Source organism: Balaenoptera physalus (assembly GCF_965194825.1).
Source record: "Balaenoptera physalus genome assembly, chromosome: 5".
In the NCBI taxonomy this organism is placed as follows: Eukaryota; Metazoa; Chordata; class Mammalia; order Artiodactyla; family Balaenopteridae; genus Balaenoptera; species Balaenoptera physalus.
Genome location: NC_138884.1, coordinates 83783695 through 83807150, shown reverse-complemented (window position 1 = coordinate 83807150; position 23456 = coordinate 83783695). Strand labels below are relative to the sequence as shown.

Here is a 23456-nt window from a genome sequence, read left to right as displayed (position 1 = left end):
GAGTGAAACTCCCTACTTTGGAGGAGCTTTGAGATTACAATAAGTTAAATATATAAAGCACCCAGCCATGCTCCACAGTGTGACCCTGCCTCCCCTCTAAGGTTTTCAGATAAAAGTAGCCAGGAAGGGCTGCTTAAGGGGCAGCCCAGAAACCTAGGAGACTACCTTTCTCTATGGAGTATCCCATGATGAAGGACACAGGATCTGACGTGCTAACATGTCTTGTGGGTATGTTGTGGACAGACATAAATGTCTGCAATTAATCTGTGAACTTTCATAGAACCAAATTAACCAACTCAAATCTACAAAATAACTGAAAGCATCTTGTGGTTACTTCTGGACTTCCATGCTTCTGCTATGTGGCACATTGGTTAGGTCCCTTAGTCAATATAAGCAAGTTATCAAAAATAATCGTAGTTGGGTCCAACTAAACCTTCTAGTCATCACTGGTTTGTCATAAGCTGGAGATTCATTTCAAAATCGAATCAAGGAAAAAAGTTAAAAGCCTGTTGTTGCGTTTATCAGGCATTTGGCATTTGGATGATTTAGGTAAATTATTTGTGCTAAAACTTTCTGGTCTCTGGACCCCTTTACACTCTTAAAAATTATTAAGAATCCCTCAAAGCTTTTGTTTATGTGGTCTATATCTACCAATATTTACCAAATTAGAAATTAAGACAGAAATTTGAAAAATTTGTATTGATTTACCTAACAGTAATATACCCTATATATGTAACAGATTTTAAAAACAGATTTTATGAAATATAACTATTCTCCCAAACAAAAAAATTAGTGTGAAAATTGGCACTGTTTTACATTTTTACAATCTCTTTAATGTCTGGGTTAACAGAGCTGGATTCTCATATTGTTTTGGTTGCCATATATGAGGGAAATCCAAATTCACAGAGAGCTGGAGTTATAAAGGAGAGAAGTATTTTAGTAGTCTTTTCTAATAATTGTGGTTATTCCTTGATACTACTTTAAAACTCAAGAAGTTTCTTACAGTGGCGGAGATAGTTTCCTAAAGGTTAGTAGCAGTGTAGAATCTGAAACTGTTTTGGTGGGAAGCATGCTGTCGTGCATATAGAAGTAGAGATATACTGTTGTACACACAAAACTTACATAATGCTATAAACCCATGTTACAATAAAAAAAAAAATACACCTAACCTTAAAAAAAATCCATTGGTCCATTTTGCATTTTGAATGGATCTTTTACTTATGCACGATTCTGTAACCTCATGGAAGTAGCTGGCTCAGCTCACAACTCAAACAAGCCCCAAGACACTCTACCTTGATAAAGCTGCTGCATGTTGGTATGCAGCCGAAGTGCTTTACGCATACTTCCCATTTTGTCACACAGAATATTCATAAGATGTGTATCGAGTTTCAGGATTTAATAAAAGTATTAGGTTTACAGCTTCTTCAAGGGCATTCTTAAGTGAAATAGCTTTTTGGGGTTGTTTTTTTAACGTGGGTGCATGGCAGTAAAGAATGACTACTAATACAATTGTACCCCTGTTTGTGTCAAGGTACCAGCAATTTTACCCACTATTCCTCTTGCATCAGCAATGAAAAAGACAAATAATGTCTTGATAATATAAAAAGTTTGAAACTATTAAATTTTGACCTTATTCATGGACCTGAAAAGGTCTTGAGTATTCTCAGGTGACCATATTTTGAGAAACGCTGAAGCAAGTGAATGAATGAATATTTAGCAGTACATTACATAGTTATTTCTATTTCTTCTGTACCCCATCCTTTCAAACGCTAAAGAAAACAAAAACTCTTATTTAAAAATAAAAACAAGACAAAAAAAGCAGAATGTTAAAACACAATTTATGCTATATGTTATTATCTCTTAAGAAGAGAAAGCACATGTTCTCTGGACTTGGCTGGATTTGGGTTCCTCAGACAGCACCCCTTGCAAACTGGTTCTGCTGAGGCTGGCTGGCTTTGGCAGTTCCCCAGACAAATGCAAAGGGAGACTCGGGATCTGCTCTTCTGGGGCTGGAATTACTTAGGAATTCCTTTCAAACCCTGTCACTGCTGAAGTGTTTTGGATTGGTACGGTGATTTGGAGGCCGCTTGGTTTGAGCTACTTTTGATATTAAGTTTCTTTTTTTCCTGATTTAGAACACTAAAATAGCAGTTTCATAGATGGACATTCCTAGTTTTTCATACCTACATTGATTTTGCGTTATGAAAATAAACTACCTGGAGAACTTGTCTAAAGTTCTGTATCGTACCCTAGATTTCAACACCCTATGGCTCCCCTAAGTGAAGGCAATCCAAATGTCCATCAACTGATGAATGGATAAACAAAATGTGGTCTATACATACAATGAAATATTATTCACCCATAAAAAGGAATGAAGTACTGATTCATGCCGCAACAAGTATGAACTAAGGTCACATATTATGATTCCATTTATATGCAATGTCCAGAATAGGCAAACCCACAGAGACAAAAATCAGTGGTTGCCAGGGGCTGGGGGAGGAGGAGGGGAAATGAGGAGTGACTGCTCATGGGAAGGGGGTGATGAAAATGTTCTGGCATCAGAAAGTGGGGACATTGGCACAATTCTGTGAATATACTAGAAACCACTGAATTGTACAATTTAAAAGGGTGAATTTTATGGTATGTAAATTTTATCTAAAAAAAAAAATGCCACTGTGACTCTCCTGGCCCACTGGGTCAATATTTTATATTTAATTAGATTTTCTTACCACACTTATTTCTATGGCCCAGAAAATGAGAAGTATTCACTGTTGGACTGTCAGAGTAGTTAATAAAGGAATGAGATGAAAATCTGCGACTAGGACATGAAAGTACTGCCTTCTCTGTGACACTCACACCCTCCCACTCATGCTCTCATGAACTTCTCCACAATGGACTGGGTACTGACGGTGAGCCAGGCACTGCTCTAGGCACTACGAAAACAACAGTGAACTAAATGGACAGTTCCCTGCCCTTCTGGAGCTTTGATTCTAACAGAGGAGAATGATAGTTATTAAAAAAAAAAAAAAAAAGCAAATATATCACACCCGATAGGCAAGCACCATGAAGAGGATACAGGAGGATGGGGAGAGGGGGGCAGCCGGGGTGGGGTTGGTGGATCTCTGAGGCAGGGCGATCCGGGAGGGCCTCTCCGAGCACAGACCCGAGGGCGGGAGGGAGAGAGCAGCTGGAACATCTGGTGAAGATGAGGAAGAGCACAACGGCCTGCGGGCTGGAGCGCGGTGAGGGGGAAAGCTGGCTGGGGAAGAAGGAGAGCCGGGTGTGGTTAGCCAAGGCTGGGGCTGTGGATTTCTTTCTAAATGTGATAGAGCCTGTGGGGTTTTGCGGAGGGAGGCACCTGGTCTGATTTATGTTTTACAAGGATCCCTCTGTAGGTGGGATAGAACATCTGGCACTGCATTTCATGGGCCAGCGTTAACTCACAGGCTGAGAGGACGGCCAGTACCTCTAAAGGACACACAGTACCTCTAAAGGACGCAAAGATCCTTGGGTGGAGGTGTCATGTTTGAAGTACTGTAGTTTGAGAGCTGAATGGTCAGCCATCTTCCTCAGGATCTCAGGGCAAGTTCTGCTCCGGACACGGTAGCACCAGCTTAAGCGTCCCAGGGACCTCTTTTCTAAAGTGGCTACTTAATCATTTTTATGTGTAGAGGAAATTCACCATAAGCCTATCTCTCAAAACTGACAGAATAACATCACCCCCTCAAAGCAAGCAGAGAAAAGTGTACACTCCAAGATGAACTTAAAAACATATTAAAAATCTCATTTAAAGCTCTGGCTCAAGTACTTGAAAGTACTAGCATGTCTTATTAGGTTCAGTATAAAGAGTTGATACAAGCCTCACAGGTATAATAAATAGATCACATAAAATATTAGCACTATTGTCTTCAAACTGTACATCAACAGAGGAAAAAAAAGAGCCCTAAAATTTAACTCTCTGCAAGTTTGGAAAACATGAGAAGTAGAGAAGACAGGCTTTGCATATATTAAATCACTTTGCTCCCAAAGGAACAGTAAAAATCTTTAAAGTGTGTACAACGTTTAGATGCATGTATTTTAGGTTAAGGAAAAATACCATAACACGAAACACTGCTATAATTTTTAACGTATATTGACAATGAATTATTTTTCTAAACAAGTAAAAAGTCATCTCTTAGCATGCGTATCCTTTCTACTTACCATACTGAAGGGCTTTTAGTGGAAACCAAAACAGAATAACTGAGTGGAAGAGGCCATTTAAACAATGAACCCAGAAAACCTGAGGGAAAACAAAAATCCATGAGAACCATTTGCGATAAACTAGCTCTGTGAACCCTGACCTTTCTTTTTATCTGTGAGCTAGATTCACAAAACGTGTTTCTCTCGGGCCACCACTGTGAATTAATAGAACTGACAGACACTTTCTGCCTCTTAGACCTTCATGGGTCATTTATTTATTTTTATGTTTCTCAAAATGTTTTTTCAGCTTCACTGAAATTTTTTCTACTTCTTAAAAACCAAGTATTAAAAGTTTAAATTTCTGCCTGAAAAAGAAAATAAAATTTCAAATAACTGCAGACCGTGAAATTCTTTAAGTGGGACTATTTTCATAATTCCAGAAGAATAGACATTTGAAAAGATTGTAATTTAGTGAAATCCCTACTTTCTCTTTTCCATGGGCAATAAAAGTGTAAACTTTTTAATGGTAAGGATATAGTGCATTCTCTCTCTCTCTCTCCCTCCACACACATACACACACACACACAAAATAGCAAGTATAACACTTAAGTTGTATAATTCCTTAAAGCAAAGCATTTTCACTAGGACCGAAGTAATAAAAGACTTTCATAATTTTTAAACACCTGTCAGCATCAAACTTCATACAATTATAACGTCATTTAATTGTTATTGCTTTCTCATCTATTGTATTTTAAGAACAAGAAAGCAAGTATCACTGATCTTTTCTTTGTAACATGGATGTGAAAGATTAAGTTATAGAAAAACTGTTTAGAACTCTTATGGCCCTTTGAATGGTTGCAGTTTTGTCATTCAAAATTGCTTCTTGCAAACAAAACCTATGCTAAATAAAATAGGCATGTATTAACAGTTTTAAGCTGTTCAAACAACAGAAATTAAGTTGCCTGCCTCCCAAAATTTTCCACTGTGATCTCAACCTCCTTTGTTAGTTCACCCAGCCACACCGGGTTGTATGATCCAATTTACGCTCCAATACATTACACATTTGAACTTGTGTTACTCATTAACCTTTGTCTCTTCTCCTCACTATGTCATTACTGCAAGTTTTTATTTGACAGAAAGCACAGGTGGGTGCAAGAAAAATTAGTTCTACTTTTCCATTTTCCTGACTGATACTTATTGTCACATGTTAATCCTTTAACCCCTGTCATGACCTCAGAACCTCCGACCCTTTTTACCATAACAAACGTAATCATCATCATTCAGGGCAACAGTGCTTCTACACTGGGGACCCGCAGCAATTGCTGTGTATACAAATATGCATTTTGTAACCATGTGTCCCTGAATTTTAAAATGTTCATATGGGATTTATTCAAATAATTTTCACTGAAATCATTAGAAAAAACCATAAACCCTATAAAAATTGTTGGCATCTTGTGTATCTATAAATATTTAAATGAATACTGGAGTTGTAGAATCTGTTTGGGTTGATCTGGTGACTTTTCTAAATGCATGGGCTTTGCAGACAGTGAAATACTTTGTATACAACAAAAGAATAGCAAAAAGTACAAGGAAGGATGCTCACACATTAAAACTATATATGACCTGCTACACCTTTTCACTGGCCACAAAGCTGTTTCCAAGTCGCCATATGCAAAGGGCATGAAAGGATGTGACTTTCTAGAAGAGTTTTTTTTTTTTAAATAAATAAATTTATTTATTTATTTATTTTTGGCTGCATCGGGTCTTCATTGCTGCATGCGGGCTTTCTCTAGTTGTGGCGAGCAGGGGCTACTCTGTGGTGCGCGGGCTTCTCATTGTGGTGGCTTTTCTTGTTGCAGAGCACGGGCTCTAGGCACATGGGCTTCAGCAGTTGCAGCGCGTGGACTCAGTAGTTGTGGCTCACAGGCTCTAGAGCGCAGGCTCTGTGGTTGTGGTGCACAGGGCTTAGTTGCTCCGTGGCATGTGGGATCTTCCCAGACCAGGGCTCGAACCCGTGTCCCCTGCATTGGCAGGTGGATTCTTAACCACTGTGCCACCAGGGAAGTCCCTCTAGGGGTGGTTTTGGGTAATCCTGTGAGGATCAGTTTATGTTTATAAGCAACAGTACCATGGCCAAGGTAGTGGCTGGGAAGTTAACTCTTGAGAGAGCACCGTGGAGCCTGAGCTACGGGAGATGGGGAAGTGTGACTGAGGTTGATGTAACTGCCTGGGTCGGTGAGGATTACTGTTAGCATGCCAGTAGGCCTGGAACCTTCCCAGCTCTCAGATTACATTTTCAAGGAAACAAGAGCTCATGGTCCATTGTATCTGCCCTGATATGGCTTTCCGTCACTTGAAAATACTCACCATAGGTAATGAAAAACATTACAGCAAGGCAGTGGAATTTAACACAAACTGGACATCAAAATTAAATTTTAAAGAATCAAAAAATAAAACATTTAAAAATAAGAGCATAGACATTGCATATTATAAATAGCAATGGTTTTAAGAGACCACTAAAAATACTTTTTAGAACCAATGGTGTAAGTCAAAGAACGCTTTAGTTTTTTTTTTTTTTTGAATTTAACCAAATTCAGTTGTTTAAAACCATGCCCTCAAGTTGTATGCATCTGCACACCTGGACACACTGTGCACAGTGCATTCTTCAAGACCTCATCTCAGAAGATGAATAACATCCTGGTGATAAACTTAACATCATCATTTACTGTAGGAGGTTAGAGGCACTGACACACCCGTTTCACTCTATTCCCTTGATATACTGAGAACAAATGTCATTTGAGAATTTTATGAAATAATAAATATTTAAAATATCCTACATTAATTTCCTAAATTCAAAACACTGAATTTAGGTTACATGTAATTATTAGTAACATAGCATGCATAACATAATAAACATGCACTATATTGACTGGGAAAAAATTCTGTGAAGGTGTATTTGATACTTTTATTATCGTTTCAAAACGGCATCCACCTTGACTGTTATAAAATTAAAAAAATTTTTTTCCTCCCTCACACTGGATAGAAACACGAATTACTAACATACTAGTGGAAGCATTTTAGAATAAATAACTGCAGGAAAGTAAACTCTTCAGGAAATTAGATATTTTTGTTGCTGAGATGAAGAAATACCATGGACCACAAAGATGACAGGAGCCCATGGCTTGTTATGTAGGACATAAACCCGGAATATGATTTTAGATAAAGTGTTGGATATTTAATCTTGTATTAAATTTTATGTCTTGGAAATACTGAGTATTATGGCTGAGTTATCTACCAGAGACTATATTTTCAATGCCCAATACAAACAACCTAATATTCCAATAAGGACAAGGTTATTCCACAAAACAGAAAATGAGAAAAGAATGATATATTACCTCTCACCACTTTATATGTGTAAGGACAGTCCTTGTCCTGCAGTACTGACCCCTGTGAGGAGGGACCATTGCCCCAGAACACTGTAAAGACAGAAAGTCAGAGGGCCAAAGGGGCACCTCTTCTGCCTGCTAGACCCAGTTTACTGCTGCCTGGCAAACCCCAGTGAATTGTGGCTATAGTTCAAATTTATAGCAAAACAAAACAAAACAAAACAAAGCAACTTCTCAGTCCATATCAGAACCCTAAGCAAATCTGACCTGCCATGGTCAGGACCCTGGAGTTATTTCCTTGGCTTTAGAAGATCCAATGCCCCAAGCAATCGGAGCAGTAAAGCAAGTCCCACCAGGGCACTGGTTCCTACCTTGGTGTTGAAGTCCAGGGCATTCTGAGATGTTTTGTATAATTCAGGATACTTCAACATATTCTCTTTTCTGCATGATCTCTCAAATATTCCCAGAGTTAAGGGTGGCATTGCTGTAAACATCTAAAGTGCACAAACTCGTCATTATACCAGGCAGCCAAATGGAGGGTGAACGTCTATCTCAAAGTATTCAATAGAACAGGAATAATAAAAAGTCCTAAACTTACCACGTTATAAAGACCTATGCACCATCTCTCAAAGAGGATCTGTCCAGAAAAGCCATTAACGAAAGCAAACCAGATCTAGGAAGAAAACAATCCCAAACCCCCCAAATTAGAACACAAAAACCATAAATTCGTTGCTTAGAATCTGCTGTATACTCAACCACTGCATAAAAGCCTCACTGACATAGTATTTTCACGACTCTCTTGAAAATGGCATTTTTTTTTGGTTTGCTTTTTAATTTGAAGGGATTCTTTCGTAAGGTCTTTGCTATTTAAGTCAGAATTGGTTCCACTTGTTGAATCAAAAAAGAACTATATCAATGGGCAATCACAGACTTTAAAAAAAAATTAGATATAACCTTGTTTCCTAAAAGGCACTTTAGAGAATATATTTTATGCAATTAAAATCTTAGAGCTTTAATTCCCTTTTAAAATATCGACCTTCTGATAGCTATTTAAAGATTATTGTTGTTTTCATTATAATTAAAAATTTGTTTATTTAGAAAATAAAATAGTTTCCTATAATGATACCATCACCATTTGTTTTCTTCCACTTTGGTTGTATTCATGTAGTAGTTCACTTATATACATTCATAGATTTATCTTACTGGAAAGCTATATGTTGTGTCATGTCCTGCTCCTCTCCTTAACATTATATACTACACATTTTTCTTAAGTTGTTACATGTCCTTTAAAATGACGTTAATGGACATATATCCCCTACAGTGTGGCTATAACTATTTTATAGCTTGCTTCTGGATATTTAGCTTGCTTCTGGTTTTTGCTATTATACATAATTCCGAACTGAATATTCTTGTACAGAAATCGTAAACATCTCTTTCTTAGGATGAATTATTTTTTAATAAAAATAGCTTTATTGAGGTATAACTGACATACAAAAATGACACACATTTAATGTATACAATTTGGTGAGTTTGGGCATATGCATGCATGAAACCATCGCCTAATCAAGGTAACAGACATTATCTATCACCTCCAAAATTTCCTCATGTCCTTTTTTCTTTTTCCTTTTAGGATGAATTCTTAGAAGTAGAATTAATGGGTCAAAGAACATAACTTTTTTTTTTTTTTATGGTTCTTGATAATTATAGCCATCAGAATGCAAAATTTGAATTTATATATGAAAAATATATTTTTTAATATAATAAATGTGCTTCTTTATATAAAAATATTTTGTAGCTTAAATTTATGCTTTGATTAAAAACAAATCTTTAATAGAGCAACACGTTCTTATACATTTTGCAGTTCTCTTAAAAACAGAAAGCTTAACTTTGGCTACAAAATTAAGGGGCAGTATAGGGAAACTTTCTCCAGCATGTTTAAGACAAATGGAAAATTAAAGTGAATATCAGTAAATCAATAATCTCCGAATTATTTTTTTAAAAAGCAGACGTAAAATGTAATTAAAAATCACATTCATCTGGAAGAGTAAAATGTCTGGTCCAACAATGAGATTACATAAACACAAACACAAAGCCAAAACATAACAACAACAACCGAAAACCAGTTAGGGGACAGCGGTCTGGACATGCCGGTCAAGTGAATTTTTGAATTGGAGTTGCAGGGACTTTGCTACACTTCACGTTTCATTTAACCTCATTACGGAAGCATGAACTGCTACAAATTCACCATTTATCAGTATGTACCCAGGCTGGCCTCCCTATGAACAGTTTCTGTACCCACATTGATCTTTTTCCTTTTTATAGCGGAAAGGAATGACTGAGTGTATATAAAAACCAGTGTCGGCTTCATGAGATGGAAAAGAGAACAAAGTAGCAATAGCACATGAAAAATAAGTCCAAATTGTGTTAGGCTTGTAACACACGTTAACAACAAAAAGAACAGAAGCATAGAAATCAGAGGCAAATCTGAAATTCTTAACTTGCTTTGCTACATATATTTACAGAAAAAATTTGAACATGTGCCCTCTGCTAGAAGCCAGATCATTCACTGCTATGTGCAAACTTTAAAAGAACTCAGCATCGTCACATGAAGTTAAATTTACTCTTTGGGGTGCTGCTGACTTTAAACTTTTTTTTTTTTTTTTAAAGCATTAAGTAGACACAAATTGACAAGACAGACTTCAACGCTATCTATTGTGTTTTCACACTTGGCCTTTTTGAGATGTGGATTATGTAAATACATATTTGTGATGCTCTGGGTGATGGTAATGTTCTCCCCGAAGGCGACTGTGATCTATTGTGGTATTCAGATTTCTTAGGGTATGATGGTAATATAAAGAATTTTTAAACACAAACTTTCAGTTATGGCCTTAGTAGTCTAAGAAGATGCAGTCTAATCTTCATTGGTCTGAAGAAAGCCAAAGCTGCATGCGTACCAAATTCCTCTAATGGACATGATTTGGCTCAAAGCTTATAGTTATAAATGCATTTGTAATCATCAATACTGCATAATAGGAGAAATTTATGTTAATAAATGTGTGTGTTAATAAACATTTGTAAATGTGAATGGCCTCCTGGCCTCTTTCTACGTAACTTTCCGTGCTGATTAAAACACCACTACGAGCTTGAAATTTAGGAATCTCCCTCAAATCAATGGATATTTACATAACGTTTCCAGTTCAAAATAACTTGCAAATAAACCAGCATGCTCGCGGTCCAAGTTTATTTTAAAATGCACCACTTGAAGGCTTTATGAGAGAAATGCAGACATTTTTAAGTGGAAAGCTATCAACACATTTTTACCGTTTCATTTTTCCTACTGAAAGGTATGTGAGCATGTTTCTAGAAAGACTCTTCCTGCACTTTAGAAAGTTAATATTCTAATTTCTTTTTTTAAAAAAGGAGAAATGACTAGATAGGAGTTGATCCTTCCAATATAGTACACATCTTCATACAAACATTTTGGCATTGAAGTTTACATATTTTAAAGGAAAAGAGGTTTTTTTAACAGTGAAGAAGTCTACCAGAAGGCTGATTTCAAGTTAGTCTGAGATTTGTAGTTAAAAGATATATTAGAAATGCATCCCATACTTAATAAAACAACACCTAAATTACTATAAACACATAAAAGTCCCTCCTTTGACTCAACAAAACCATGGATGCAGAAAGAAAACATCAGCCCCTCTGGGGAGGTATCTAAATTATTTAAAGTCACAGGAAATCCATATCCCAGCACAACTTGCTGGGAAAGTATCACCTCATTGACTTTAATCAAAGCTTCTGGAAATTAGAAACGCTACATTGCTTTGGGATCTTGCTGGAAAACCTGGATGTGACTGATTATTTGGAAGAAAAGGTCTTATTTTGCTAGGAAGGAGTCAGATGTTTCAGAGAAACTGAAAAAAAAAATCTCTTTAGAAAATGTCAGTAATTTCAGTGAACACCTAGGGTTGCTGCTGGGCGGCCACCATAAGCAAGTGCTTTATACTGCCACCTGCCAAATCTGTATTTATTTGTTTGACTGTAATTTATGGCAACGGAGTAGCTAGATAGTGACATTCCTGGCAGTATGGCGATGGCAAAAGCAGTTCTTGCAGATAATCTATAAAACCCATAGCATTCCATACCATTCCTTTATTAGCAAGGAAACTTCAGACCTGCCTGTCCTGGTATTATTTTCTAATTTCCATGTCCTAGTAGAGGCGTGGCAGTTAAAACTTCACAGACATTTCCCCGATGGAGCATTTCTGCATATTAAACAGCAGCTTACAAATAGTCAGTGAGTATTCTGCTCCCACGCCTGAACAGCACAAAAAACTGAAAGGGGAGATTCGAGACTGGCAGTTGTCCTCACTAGAGACATTCAATGATGTGTTTTCTGTCTATTCATTCACAGTATTGACATGAGCCATTAACATCTGCAGAACTTGTTTTAGCTGGCAAAAGTTGGGTATCTGGGAATTGATTTAAGAGGTCAATTCATTTCCAAAATAGTTGAATTATATTCAAAATACATTTCCATAAACTGTTAAAAGAAAAATAACTTAAGAATGAGATTTCCAGTAAAGTTTAGGACTTACTTCCCTTTCAACATGTAAAGAATCTGATCAGTGTTAAATATCTCTCGAAGAGGCTTTAAATTCAAAGCCTAGTAAAATTTAGGGCTAATCAACCACAAATCACATAACTCTGGATTTGAAACAGAGCATGCAGATTTAGTTTTTCATTTGAGCTTAATATCTTTTATTTCTCCCATTAGACATAATTTTGACCACTTCATTGTTGATTGTCAAATAGATTTAAGAAGTGGCAAGTTGAGTACTCATTTCTTTTTACAAAATTAATATTTTGTAAGCAGATTTACTGCTGCCAGTGGCTTTAAACTCCTTGTACCTTCAAGAGTATATGTAAATAAACTGTATAAATTGATATTCTTTTGAATGTCAATGCTTTGGGATGAGAAGAAAATATAACTAGAAAAGTTAGGACTATAGGGGAGACTGGGAATTACAAATAATTATATTAGAAAATAATCACAAATTTATATAAACAAAAAGAATATTTTGTGTGATCTCATAAGCTATTTTGGAAGTGCATTTTGCTTCAAAACACACACTATTCCAGACCAAATTCAGCAGTAATGAACAATAAGTAAATTCATAGATTATCTTATTTATGTTTCCAAGTATTTAAAGTGTTTATTTTATCTAATGGGTTGCAACCTAATTATAGATTTTTAGTGACCAATAAATAAAACTGCCTGCACACTTCAAAACTAAGTTTTATTTTTATTAGTCTGACTCATAATAAGAACTATGCTCAATCAACATTTTGCTAAGGAGATAAACATTCAGACAGAGGCATAAAGAACAGCTGAAGCAAATATACAGCAGTTCCCAACTAATGTATCAATAGGGGAAATGTGGAGTCTACTGATTGTTTTGTTTATGGTGTTACTTCTGGGGTGTGAAGTATGGGATATCATTTCCACATGGCATATGGTTAGGTGGTGTCTCTTCTGATAGATGTGTAGAAACAGTCAACAGAGTAGAGGGCAAGGTGGCATAAACAAACATCTGTAAGGGACCCCAGGGCAGATTTATGAGGGTGTAGGCAGGTCCTCTGACACTGGAAGATGGAGGGTTTTCTTAACAAGCTATGGAGAGCTCATTGTCATGCTCTGTGAAGCTGCAAGAGGAGCAAGAAACTGGTAACACCTAGAGTTTAAGTATTACAAATACAGCTTCTGATGATAAAATGGTCATATGTTAAAAAAAAAAAAAAGATAAATAACTTATTTATCACATCCTGAGTGTTCAGTTTACTTATTCATCTACTGGTGCTGTGCTCTGCAGGGGGGCAGCCACTGGCCATGTGGCTCGCGAACACTGGAAATGTGATTAGTCCAAACTGAGATATACTGCATGTGTAAAATACACACCAGATTGTGAACACTTAGTATGAAGAAAAGAATGTGAAATATTGCATTAGTAATTTTTTATAGCGATTCCATGTTGAAATAATACTATTGAGTATACCGAGTTAAATGAAATATAATTTAAAATTAATTTGGGCTTTAATTTTGACTTGTTGTTAATGTGGTTCCCAGAAAATGTAAAATTACACATGTGGCTTGTTTTAGATTTCTATTGGCAAGCTTCTGAAGGCTAGGAACCTTGCTTGATTTACTTCGTACTTGGTGAACTAAGCCTGGTGCCTGGCATCCAGCAGGTAACTGCAAAAATATTTGCAGAACAAAATGCATCCTTTTAAAAGTGATATTCCTGACCCAGGTTAACTTTTCATGTTAAAAAATGATGTTATATTTGCTACATGAAAAGGAATATAGAAATTCCTTGGACACAGGAACTGAATTATTCTGATAATTCTTAGACAAACTCCTCATTATCTAGACTCTTTTTACCTACCAAACTCAGAAACCAAAACAGACCCGAACAGCAAGAATACTTGTATATAATTATGTAAGTCTGAAACATAATAAGAACTACAAGATGACCAATATTAGCAAAACTACCTGTGTATTTTTCCTGATTAGACCCCTTAGTAGAACTGATAGCCTCAGTTTTATGTCCACTATTCCCTTCCTTTTCTTTTTAAACACAGTTATGCTTGTGTACATCCCTAAACAGTGTACTGACTTCTCTCGTATGTTTTTGAACTTTATAAAAAAAAATGCTACATAGTTTGTAGTCTTTTAAAAGCCGAACACATTACTTCATTAGCAATTGTAAGTCATCATTTCTTACCAAAGCAATATAATGTTTTTAGCCACAATTTCAACATTATTCTCCATGGCTGATGAACTTTTTGTTTTAACATATTTAGAAGTTATAAAAAGTGGGCAAATGAAGGATTAATTAAAAGGATAAGGAAATATCTTCACAAAAAAAAGTTTCAAATATATATGTAAATGACAAGGATTTTTTTTTTTTTTTTTTTTTTTAATTAATTTATTTCATTTATTTTTGGCTGTGTTGGGTCTTCGTTTCTGTGCAAGGGCTTTCTCTAGTTGTGGCAAGCGGGGGCCACTCTTCATCACGGCGCAATGACAAGGATTTTTAAACTGAACTTGGGATTACCTCAATAATATAGAGGACTATATTCTTGTAGAAGCAGTACAAAATGCACTTGGAGACTCTGTTATAGTTCCAGGCACCATGAACCATCAACAAATTCTTCAAATACTTGAACTAAAATAAGAATGGAAAAAAAATTAGTATTTTCCTCTTCATAGTGTCAGTTGACAGAGACAAACAGTGTGTTTTACAGAAATGATGCTTTACCTGAGCTATGGAGTAGTCAGAAGAATTAGCTGCCTGAAGGCCTTCATTGCCACTTATTCCAACTCCAACATGTGCCGTCTGTATCATGCTGACGTCATTTGCTCCATCGCCAATGGCAAGTGTTATGACTTTAACTTGTTTCTTAACCATCTCAACAACTTCAGATTTTTGAAGAGGAGAAACCCTTAAATTAGAACAAATTATTAATCAATTTTGTTTTTTGAAAAAAGGAATTTTAAGATGTCATTGTCTTGAAGCATAAAAGCAGCAGAAGAGACAAATGAATAGGTCTCTAAAGAATCATCACGGAGAAGTCTTAGGTTTACAAATGTTTAGTTCTCTGTTAGCCTGCTTTGCCACTTTAAGGGAAAAATTAAAGGCTTGGAAACACACCTCTAGGTGACAGATAGAAGCTACAATGCCTTGTTAAGTACTAGCTTACCAGAATGTGTGCATAAATTTGTTTTAAAAAATGACATTTGAGGGCCTCCCTGGTGGCGCAGTGGTTGAGAATCTGCCTGCTAATGCAGGGGACACGGATTCGAGCCCTGGTCTGGGAAGATCCCACGTGCCGCAGAGCGGCTGGGCCCGTGAGCCACAATTGCTGAGCCTGCGCGTCTGGAGCCTGTGCTCCGCAACAAGAGAGACCCGTGCATCGCGATGAAGAGTGACCCTCGCTGGCCACAACTAGAGAAGGCCCTCGCACAGAAACGAAGACCTAACACAGCCATAAAATAAAATAAATAAATAAATAAATAAAAATTAAAAAAAAAAATGACATTTGAGTTCAGATATTCCATTACTTCCTAACAAATAATATCAGAACTTCTAATTCTTCATTTTTGAAGAAAAAGAAAGCCAGAAAGGCTGTTGAATGGTAGTCCAAACACTAACTGTTCTCCTATACCTTGAAAATAAAAGTTTTGAGCCTCCATAAGCTGATCTTAGATGATGTACTATACATTTAAAACAACTTAAATTAACAGTAGGGAATTAGCTAACTTCTCAACCTGTTCTCAGCCAACCTGGTGAATCAACCAAAGTAAATACCAAGCGCTTGATTACATAGCTCATGTGCCTCAATTTTCTTCCGAAGCTACTGACAATGGCCAAGTAGAATCAAGTAACCTTTTATACAAAGGTGGGCCAGTAACAGAGAACACCAGCATCCATACCAAAATCATATTTGGTATTAACTTTGGAGCAACTTATCACAAACTGTGAAACGTAATTTGAGAAATAATCACCATGACACTCACACAAGAGTTCAGTGACAGAATATGCATCGGCGTGATTAACTTAATCTAGTATCCGTGCTATCTTGGCGATTAGAGAGAAAGAAAAACTGAACAGTGATCTGGCTCAGTAAACTGTTAAGATAGTAATGAACTGCTGAGAAACAACTAATATGCACAATGTTAGTGGACAAGAGAAATAACCTAGAGCTAAATTCTTTACCAAGGTTAAGTACAGTAAGTATCCGCTGGAACATCTGGTAAGTCATTTATTATTCAACTTAGAAATGAAGATCATGACTCTGAAAGACTCAATACATCTTTGCACATTTCCCTGATTACTTCCTTAGGGAAAATTCCTAGCAGTGGATGTTCTCCACAAATATGTGCCTTCAGGAGGCCCAGCTGCCCTTCTCAAAGCCTTCAGCCAAGAACAGATCTGGTCCGAGTCTGAGAGTCATTGTGTTAGACTGTGAGTTGCTTGCAGACTGAACCAGTCTCCTCATCTTTGTATTCCTAGTGCTGACCCAGAGTAGGTACTCAATAACTGGCTGCTGCATGAAAGAATCATTTTTAATTCCTCCCTTGGAAGAACAGCAGCAGCACAAAATGACACAACTGTGAATACAGCAAAGGAATGGATGAGTATCAGGCCATTAATGGGCTTTTTCACTGTTAGCCTTCATTTTTCTTCAAAGCAATTTTCATTTCATTTTCACATTTTATTTAATTTTTCTTAACTAATAAGAAAGGCTAATATAAATTGGTTAGCCCACTGGCTCTAGGCCAATGTTTTAAACATGGACTACAGCTGACATTTATAAATGTCAAAAAAGAATTCTCACTAAGAAATGATCTAAAAAGCAAAGGGGAAATGGGCATGAAAAGAGAGAAGCATTTGAAAACATGTATCAAATTCCCTTTACAACTTAACAGGCTCACAATGTAAGTACACTGTGAAGTCAAACCATGGGATCATGGGAAACACTGGTATTTATTTTGTTTTTTTTTTCATAAGCTGAATGTGTAATAAAGGATAAAATCTCTGCATTGTGAGCTAATATTAATGATTTAAAGAAGCATCAGAAAAAAGCAGGATTAAACTTGGTTTTCTTTTTTCATGGCTATTACAACCAACTACTGCTTTCTCTGCTTGACACTGCAATTTTCAATGCCCCCAAATTAAAATTGGCTGAGGACTCTTACCAACTCTATGGATGTGGCTAACTCAGGTGTTAAAAGCAGAGGATGAATTCCCTAGGCAAGAACAATGCTTGTTTTTTTTTTTTTTAAAGACAATGATGTAGTGAGAAACTTCCCAAAATTACATTGCAACTGCCACGAGCAAGGATATCTGCTTCCCTTATCAAGATACAAGTAGACAACTGGGTTGGAAGAAGATTCAAGAAACAGTAGAAGCCCTGGTATCTGATGGGTTTGAAATAGTAGTTGGTTGCTAAACAAAGATGTCAGATTTAAGTGAGAATTCATAAAATATACGTACTTAAAACATTTAACTCAAAATATAAATGTATAAGCTGGTGATGTAGGGCAAAGAACCATACATTGCAAAGGGGTTTGTGTTTGAAATTCTGCATATTTTTCTTACAGAAACCTCACTCATGAGGCACAATCCATGGTTTGTTTCATTTAGTGGAAACTACAATATAATGATGCCCTCCACCCAGTTTACTGTTATCTTATCCCTAGATTCAACAGCAATTTTTTTCAGCAACTCAAGAAGTCTTTCTAGAACATTATATCTAGTTTTCCTAGCAACAATTTTGGTTAGATTATTTTTTGGTGGCTTATGAAACATTTAATTCAGTGATGACTACTTTAAGAAGTACAACAGGAATAAACAGATTAAGGAACAAACACCCCCAGATTCCCAGTAAGCACCAAGTCGACTCATGGAAGCAAAAGTGCAGGCATGCACTAAAGAATGTCCTTCCAGCCCTGGGCGTGATGTGCTGTGGGCGTCCATCACCGTATCTTAGGGAGGGAATATGGTTTAACAGGACCCAGGTTAGTCAAGCTGAAATCAGTTAAACAGATCTTCTCCTATTTTTACAGCATCCATTTAAAAAATTGTTTCTTGCTACAAGAGGGTTACAAGATAGCAAAACCAAATTATAAGACATTAAAAATGAGTGTTGCACAAAGCTTTTTGATATACTTGCCTGTACTTAATAATTACAGAGGATGCGGAAATGAGCATGGGCTGCAAGAGCCTTCCTTGATGAGTTAGAATGTCACCAGGAGAGGAGAGCTCATGTCAGATAAAAGAAACAGCATAGGGGCTTCCCTGGTGGAGCAGTGGTTGAGAATCTGCCTGCTAATGCAGGGGACCCGGGTTCGCGCCCTGGTGTGGGAAGATCCCACATGCCGCGGAGCAACTAGGCCCGTGAGCCACAACTACTGAGCCTGCGCGTCTGGAGCCTGTGCTCCGCAACAAGAGAGGCCATGATGGTGAGAGGCCCGCGCACCGCGATGAAGAGTGGCCCCCACTTGCCACAACTACAGAAAGCCCTAGCACAGAAACGAAGACCCAACATAGCAATCAATCAATCAATAAATATTAAAAAAAAAAAGAAATAGCATATATTAAATTTCTTTAACTTCATGTTAAATTCTCCAGAATATACTTCTTTTTACTGTTGTGTTTCCACCTCATAAAATGTCATCTCCTTCGCTCATTATAGTTTACTTTCTTGACTTTTGTAAACTTGCTTCTATATTTGTATAATTTCCAGAATAGTCTAGAATAACCTTACCACACAAGTTAATTCTTTCAAATGTCTATCAAGAACCACACATCCATGGTTGAGAGTATCTAAAGCCTAAATTTTTACAAATATCAATAGTGATCCAATGCATAACTCAGGGACATCATAAAAGCGCTCTGTTTTCTACCCTAGATTTTTTTTTTTTTAACCACCCATGGGTCTGCATCAGGACTTAAATTATTCACGGTTCTCTTCTCTTCCACTGTTGCTCTTTCTTCTTTGGAAGAACTCAGAGCCTCTGCGGAAAAGGACTACACATCCAGCATGTGCTATAAAGTCGTTTTCTTCCCTGTGGCTCCACAAACAGAGGGTGGTCCTTTGCGATACAACCTTAGCAGTACACTGAGTGCAATATGCTTTTCAGATATTATCTTGGCTGCAGTTTCTGCACGTGTTATTCATTATTTTTCTTATTTGCTATGTAGTAACTCTCACTGCCCTGTGAACATTAGGTTGGAGTACTGGAAATTTTTACCATTTAAGCTGGAAAGTATATAGGGTGGCCCATCTTATATGAGCCTCATTTTGCACCCTTTTAATGGGATTAGCTAAATGAATCACCTTTTTGAATGGAATATGGATAAGGATTATATGTGCATGTATATACACAGTCACATAATAAAGAATATTTTAAGGGACTTTTTATAGGTAGCTAAAAGAAGTACAATAATTTACCTTACTGTATTGTGTTTTCAGGTTAATAACCTAGAAAAATCTCACACATACATTAAAAATTAGGCTGATAATATGTTAACTTAAAAACTTATATTGCAAACTTAAAAGTTTCTATAAAGTTGCTTTTGGAAAGTAAATCTAGAAAAAAAATTAAGAACATGGAAGAACACAGTATTTCTTAATTATCCTGAAGTGCTTTGTATAATGACCCTGTATTTATAGAGCCCCTGTATTTACGAAGCTTGAGGGCTGCTCCTGCTAACTATTTAGAGGTCAGGATCATTAGTGGGCATCTGCTTTACTTTCCTTTGCAACAAACTTCCCAAGTTTTCTCTTTGTGAATATCAGTCTATTCCCCATTGAGTCATATTCTGCTGACTAATAAAGAAATTACAAAAAGAGAGAAAAACCTAAGAGAAAAATTGATGAGATCTTACTTAACTCTTCTTTGAACTAAAATTTGTAGGCTCATTTATAAGGTTTTGAATTGAGGAGGAGTTAAATATGGCAAAAAATCTGTGTTACATGCACCAAAATTTACGTAAATATTGTAACACTTCCAGAAACTCACCATCAGTTTACTACTGGAATGAAAACAGCCACTTAAATAGCAAATCCTAAAAATGATTCTTAGCATAGGGTACATAATGAAACATTCACCCACTTCTAGGTAAGAGAGTTGTGTTATTCAAATGACTGATGAGTGAGTGCTTTCCTAGTCTCCAAAAGCAACATCTGTTGACATACTGTCAAGTCAGAGGCATCAAGGGGAATTTACAATACGGGGAAATTGAGTTTACAGAAACAAAATACAGATAGCCTGGCCACAGGGCAAAAAAAGGAAAGTATCTTTAAACAAGATTTCCTTTTGCAATGCATTTTAGATGCAAAACTTCTCTTTTGTGGAATTTTGTTGTTACAGGTAAACTTCCGTTTCAATGGTTCAGATAATATTTTAAATAATGACTGATCACATTGACAGTGTATGTTTGAATATGCATGTATGTGTGTGTGCATAGGCATCCTGAACTATTAACTGGCAAACAGACCTTTAGTGCCTTTAAGGCACTAAAAAGAAAACTCCTTCTAGAAGAAATCTTTATTATAGTATTCACACCATAGGACAGTTTGCCACAGTGGTACTGTTCATTAAAAAAAAAAAAATCAATCTACCCATCTATCCATCCATCTAATTATCTGGGACCTAGCACTGTACTCAACACATAGCAGACTACTCTAAGCAATAGGAACTAAAAAAGAATATAGTAGCAGTGCCTTAAAAATATTAATTTGGACTGCTCAAAAGATATATACATATATACATACCTTAATTAAAAATACTTTATTGCTAAAAAATGCTAACCATCATTTGACAACACAGGGTTGTCACAAACCTTCAATTTGAGAAAGCCTGAAGAATCCAATAATCCTTTACATAGTTCCTCTATACTGTAGATACACAGCAGACTGCCTCCTAACAGTGAACTGTCAAACATGAATAAGAGTTGTAATCTTAGCATCATGGATAATGAGATGAATTTCTCTTTCTTGCAAAATTTCCATTTATTCAATTCCTTTACTATGTGATGAAATTTCTATGGAAGAATATAAGGAGAAGAAAGGAAAAGAGAGTAGATCTCAGAACCCTCCTTCTGCCCCTAAGAGTTATTATTTACGGACTCTTATTGAGCTACTGTCCCAGAAGTTAAATATTAAGAGCCTATATAACAGGGGTTTCTCTATGGACTCTCGCTTTAAGGAGACAGGAGTGGCAGAGAGAGACAGAAGTTCCTCCAACATGGGACAAGGCCCAGCCACCTCTTTTTGTCTAGGGAGCCTCACTTGATTGGACTGGTGGGCTTCCAACTAGGAAGCACATCCACTGAAGAAGGCTGAGTGCTTCTCCCTTTAAGCTCTGCCCTATGGTGACCTGGCTCTCAGAGTGGTAAGACCTATGGCCACCATCTCTTCCCATTCACCATATCTGTTCAGGGACCACATGGGCACTGATTTTCTTCCCCTTTCCCATGACTCTGGGTAGGTAATGAAAGGCTGGAGCTTCTTTAGGCTTAAATAAAATCAACTTGCCCTTCTTTCCTTCCTTCCTCCATCCCCCACTTGCATTATTTTTGAATTCTCTCCTACGTGGATAAGTTTCTCCAAGGAACCTTCTCTCAGAAATACCTAGTAGAAGATGGAAAAAGTGGCAGCACAGATTATTGACAGAAATTGGAATAAAACCCTGAAGATGCCATGAGTTAAAAAAGGAGTTCACTAGATTTCAGGGTCACATTTATCAGTTAACACAAAATCTGTGATAAACCTTTGGGGAAACAGGAAATGATGGATGACTATTAGAAGGTAAATGGCATGGAAAGAGTGGTGTGCCAGAGCCCATAGATGAACAATCAGGTGGGAGAAGCTTTCCAGCTGTACTTTTCGCTCTCCATGGTACCCTGTGCAAGCCCAGGCTGACCAGTGTGAGGGGGTTGAGACCAGGCTGGATGGAGCTAAGGGGCTCCTCTCTCATTGCAACTGTGAACTTTGGCTTAGGCTTGGAACCTGTTGAAACTCAAAGTCCAGAAAATAATGTGCTTGAAAAACAAAACACACCAATTCCAGGATTATCCTCAATGTTCTAAAGCTTAAAACCTCAGGAAAATTCTCACCTCATGCCTTGGAAGAGGAAAGTCAGAGCTTTCTGGTACACCTCAGGGCATGAAGCCAGGCAGGGACAGATGCCAATAATATGGGTGTGCTGAGAACCCTTGAATATTACCTCACTGAGGCAACTCCATCACAATGTGGCTGCCTCTAGCAAGAGCAGTTCTTGGGTAAAGGAACTGGGGGAAAACTAAGCTCAGACCGAACCCTGTCTCCAAATTTGCCTCAAGTTAGGACCCAGCTTTCGCCTTTCCCCCAAAAGGAACATTACTGCCCACTAGAACAAATGGGGAAAAATAGTCTCACAGGGAATATTTATAAGACAGAAGATCATGAGCACAAAAGAAATACAGTAACTTATAAGAAAGAAGAACTTGTAAAACCAGATATAACAAGAATTTAAAAGAAGTATGGGGAAAAAAACCCTGGAAAGATAGGGAAAGATACTGCCAACATGAAACCGGAACAAGCAGTTATAATGAAGAACCAATCAAAAATTAGTTATATAAAAATATAACTGCTAAAATAAAGAAGCCAATAGTAAACTGAGTAGTAAAAATGATAGAACTTGATAGTGCAAACAAAAAATTTTCCCAAAAGAAATCAGGAAATTAAAGGACAGATTATGAGAAAAATGAAATGAAGGAATAAAGGTGACTACACATATATAATGGGAGTCCAAGAAGAGAATAAAAGAGAATAAAATGAAAAAGAATAGTTAATAATTTTCCAGAATTAAAGAAATTTATCCTTAGATTGAAAGGGCTGTATTAATACAGCACCAAAAAGAAATGTAAGAAAGAGGTATCTACCACTAGAAACATTATGGTTAAACTAAGATTAAGAAACATTTCTGAAAGCTTCTAGAGAGAAAAATTAGATCACTTATAAAGAAAGTAACCTGACTGCTCCTGGATGCATGCACAAAATTACTTTAATACTTTCAGTACCTGTCTCTTTATGGGGGAGGGAAGGGAAGACATACTAATACATATAGACAATAAGCACAAATACGGTTACCAAAAATTAGAAATAATCAGACACAGCATAGTTATAGATTGTAAAGCTTTCAAACCAGCTGAAGAAAATCTGATTCAGACAATGGAAGGAGGGGGAGAAAAAAGAAACAAAAAAGCATAATAAATGGAAAACACAAAATAAGATTGAAGACATGAGGCCAAACATGGAAATAATTATAATAAATAT

At 36.8% G+C, this 23456-nt stretch overlaps 1 protein-coding gene across 7 annotated transcripts in view; it reads right to left on the bottom strand.

The window, feature by feature from the left end:
* Positions 1–23456, bottom strand: part of ATP8A1 (ATPase phospholipid transporting 8A1) — a 237728-nt gene that overhangs the window by 39248 nt on the left and 175024 nt on the right. For 6 of the 7 annotated variants that reach the window (XM_082464159.1, XM_082464158.1, XM_082464162.1 and 3 more), the window contains 5 exons: positions 14888–15071; positions 14684–14794; positions 8164–8238; positions 7937–8059; positions 4201–4279 (listed from right to left, as the gene is read on the bottom strand). In XM_082464159.1, coding sequence (XP_082320285.1) covers positions 4201–4279; positions 7937–8059; positions 8164–8238; positions 14684–14794; positions 14888–15071 — 572 coding nt within the window. The remainder of the gene's footprint in view (positions 1–4200; positions 4280–7936; positions 8060–8163; positions 8239–14683; positions 14795–14887; positions 15072–23456) is intronic. The other variant, XM_082464163.1, reaches the window with a different exon arrangement.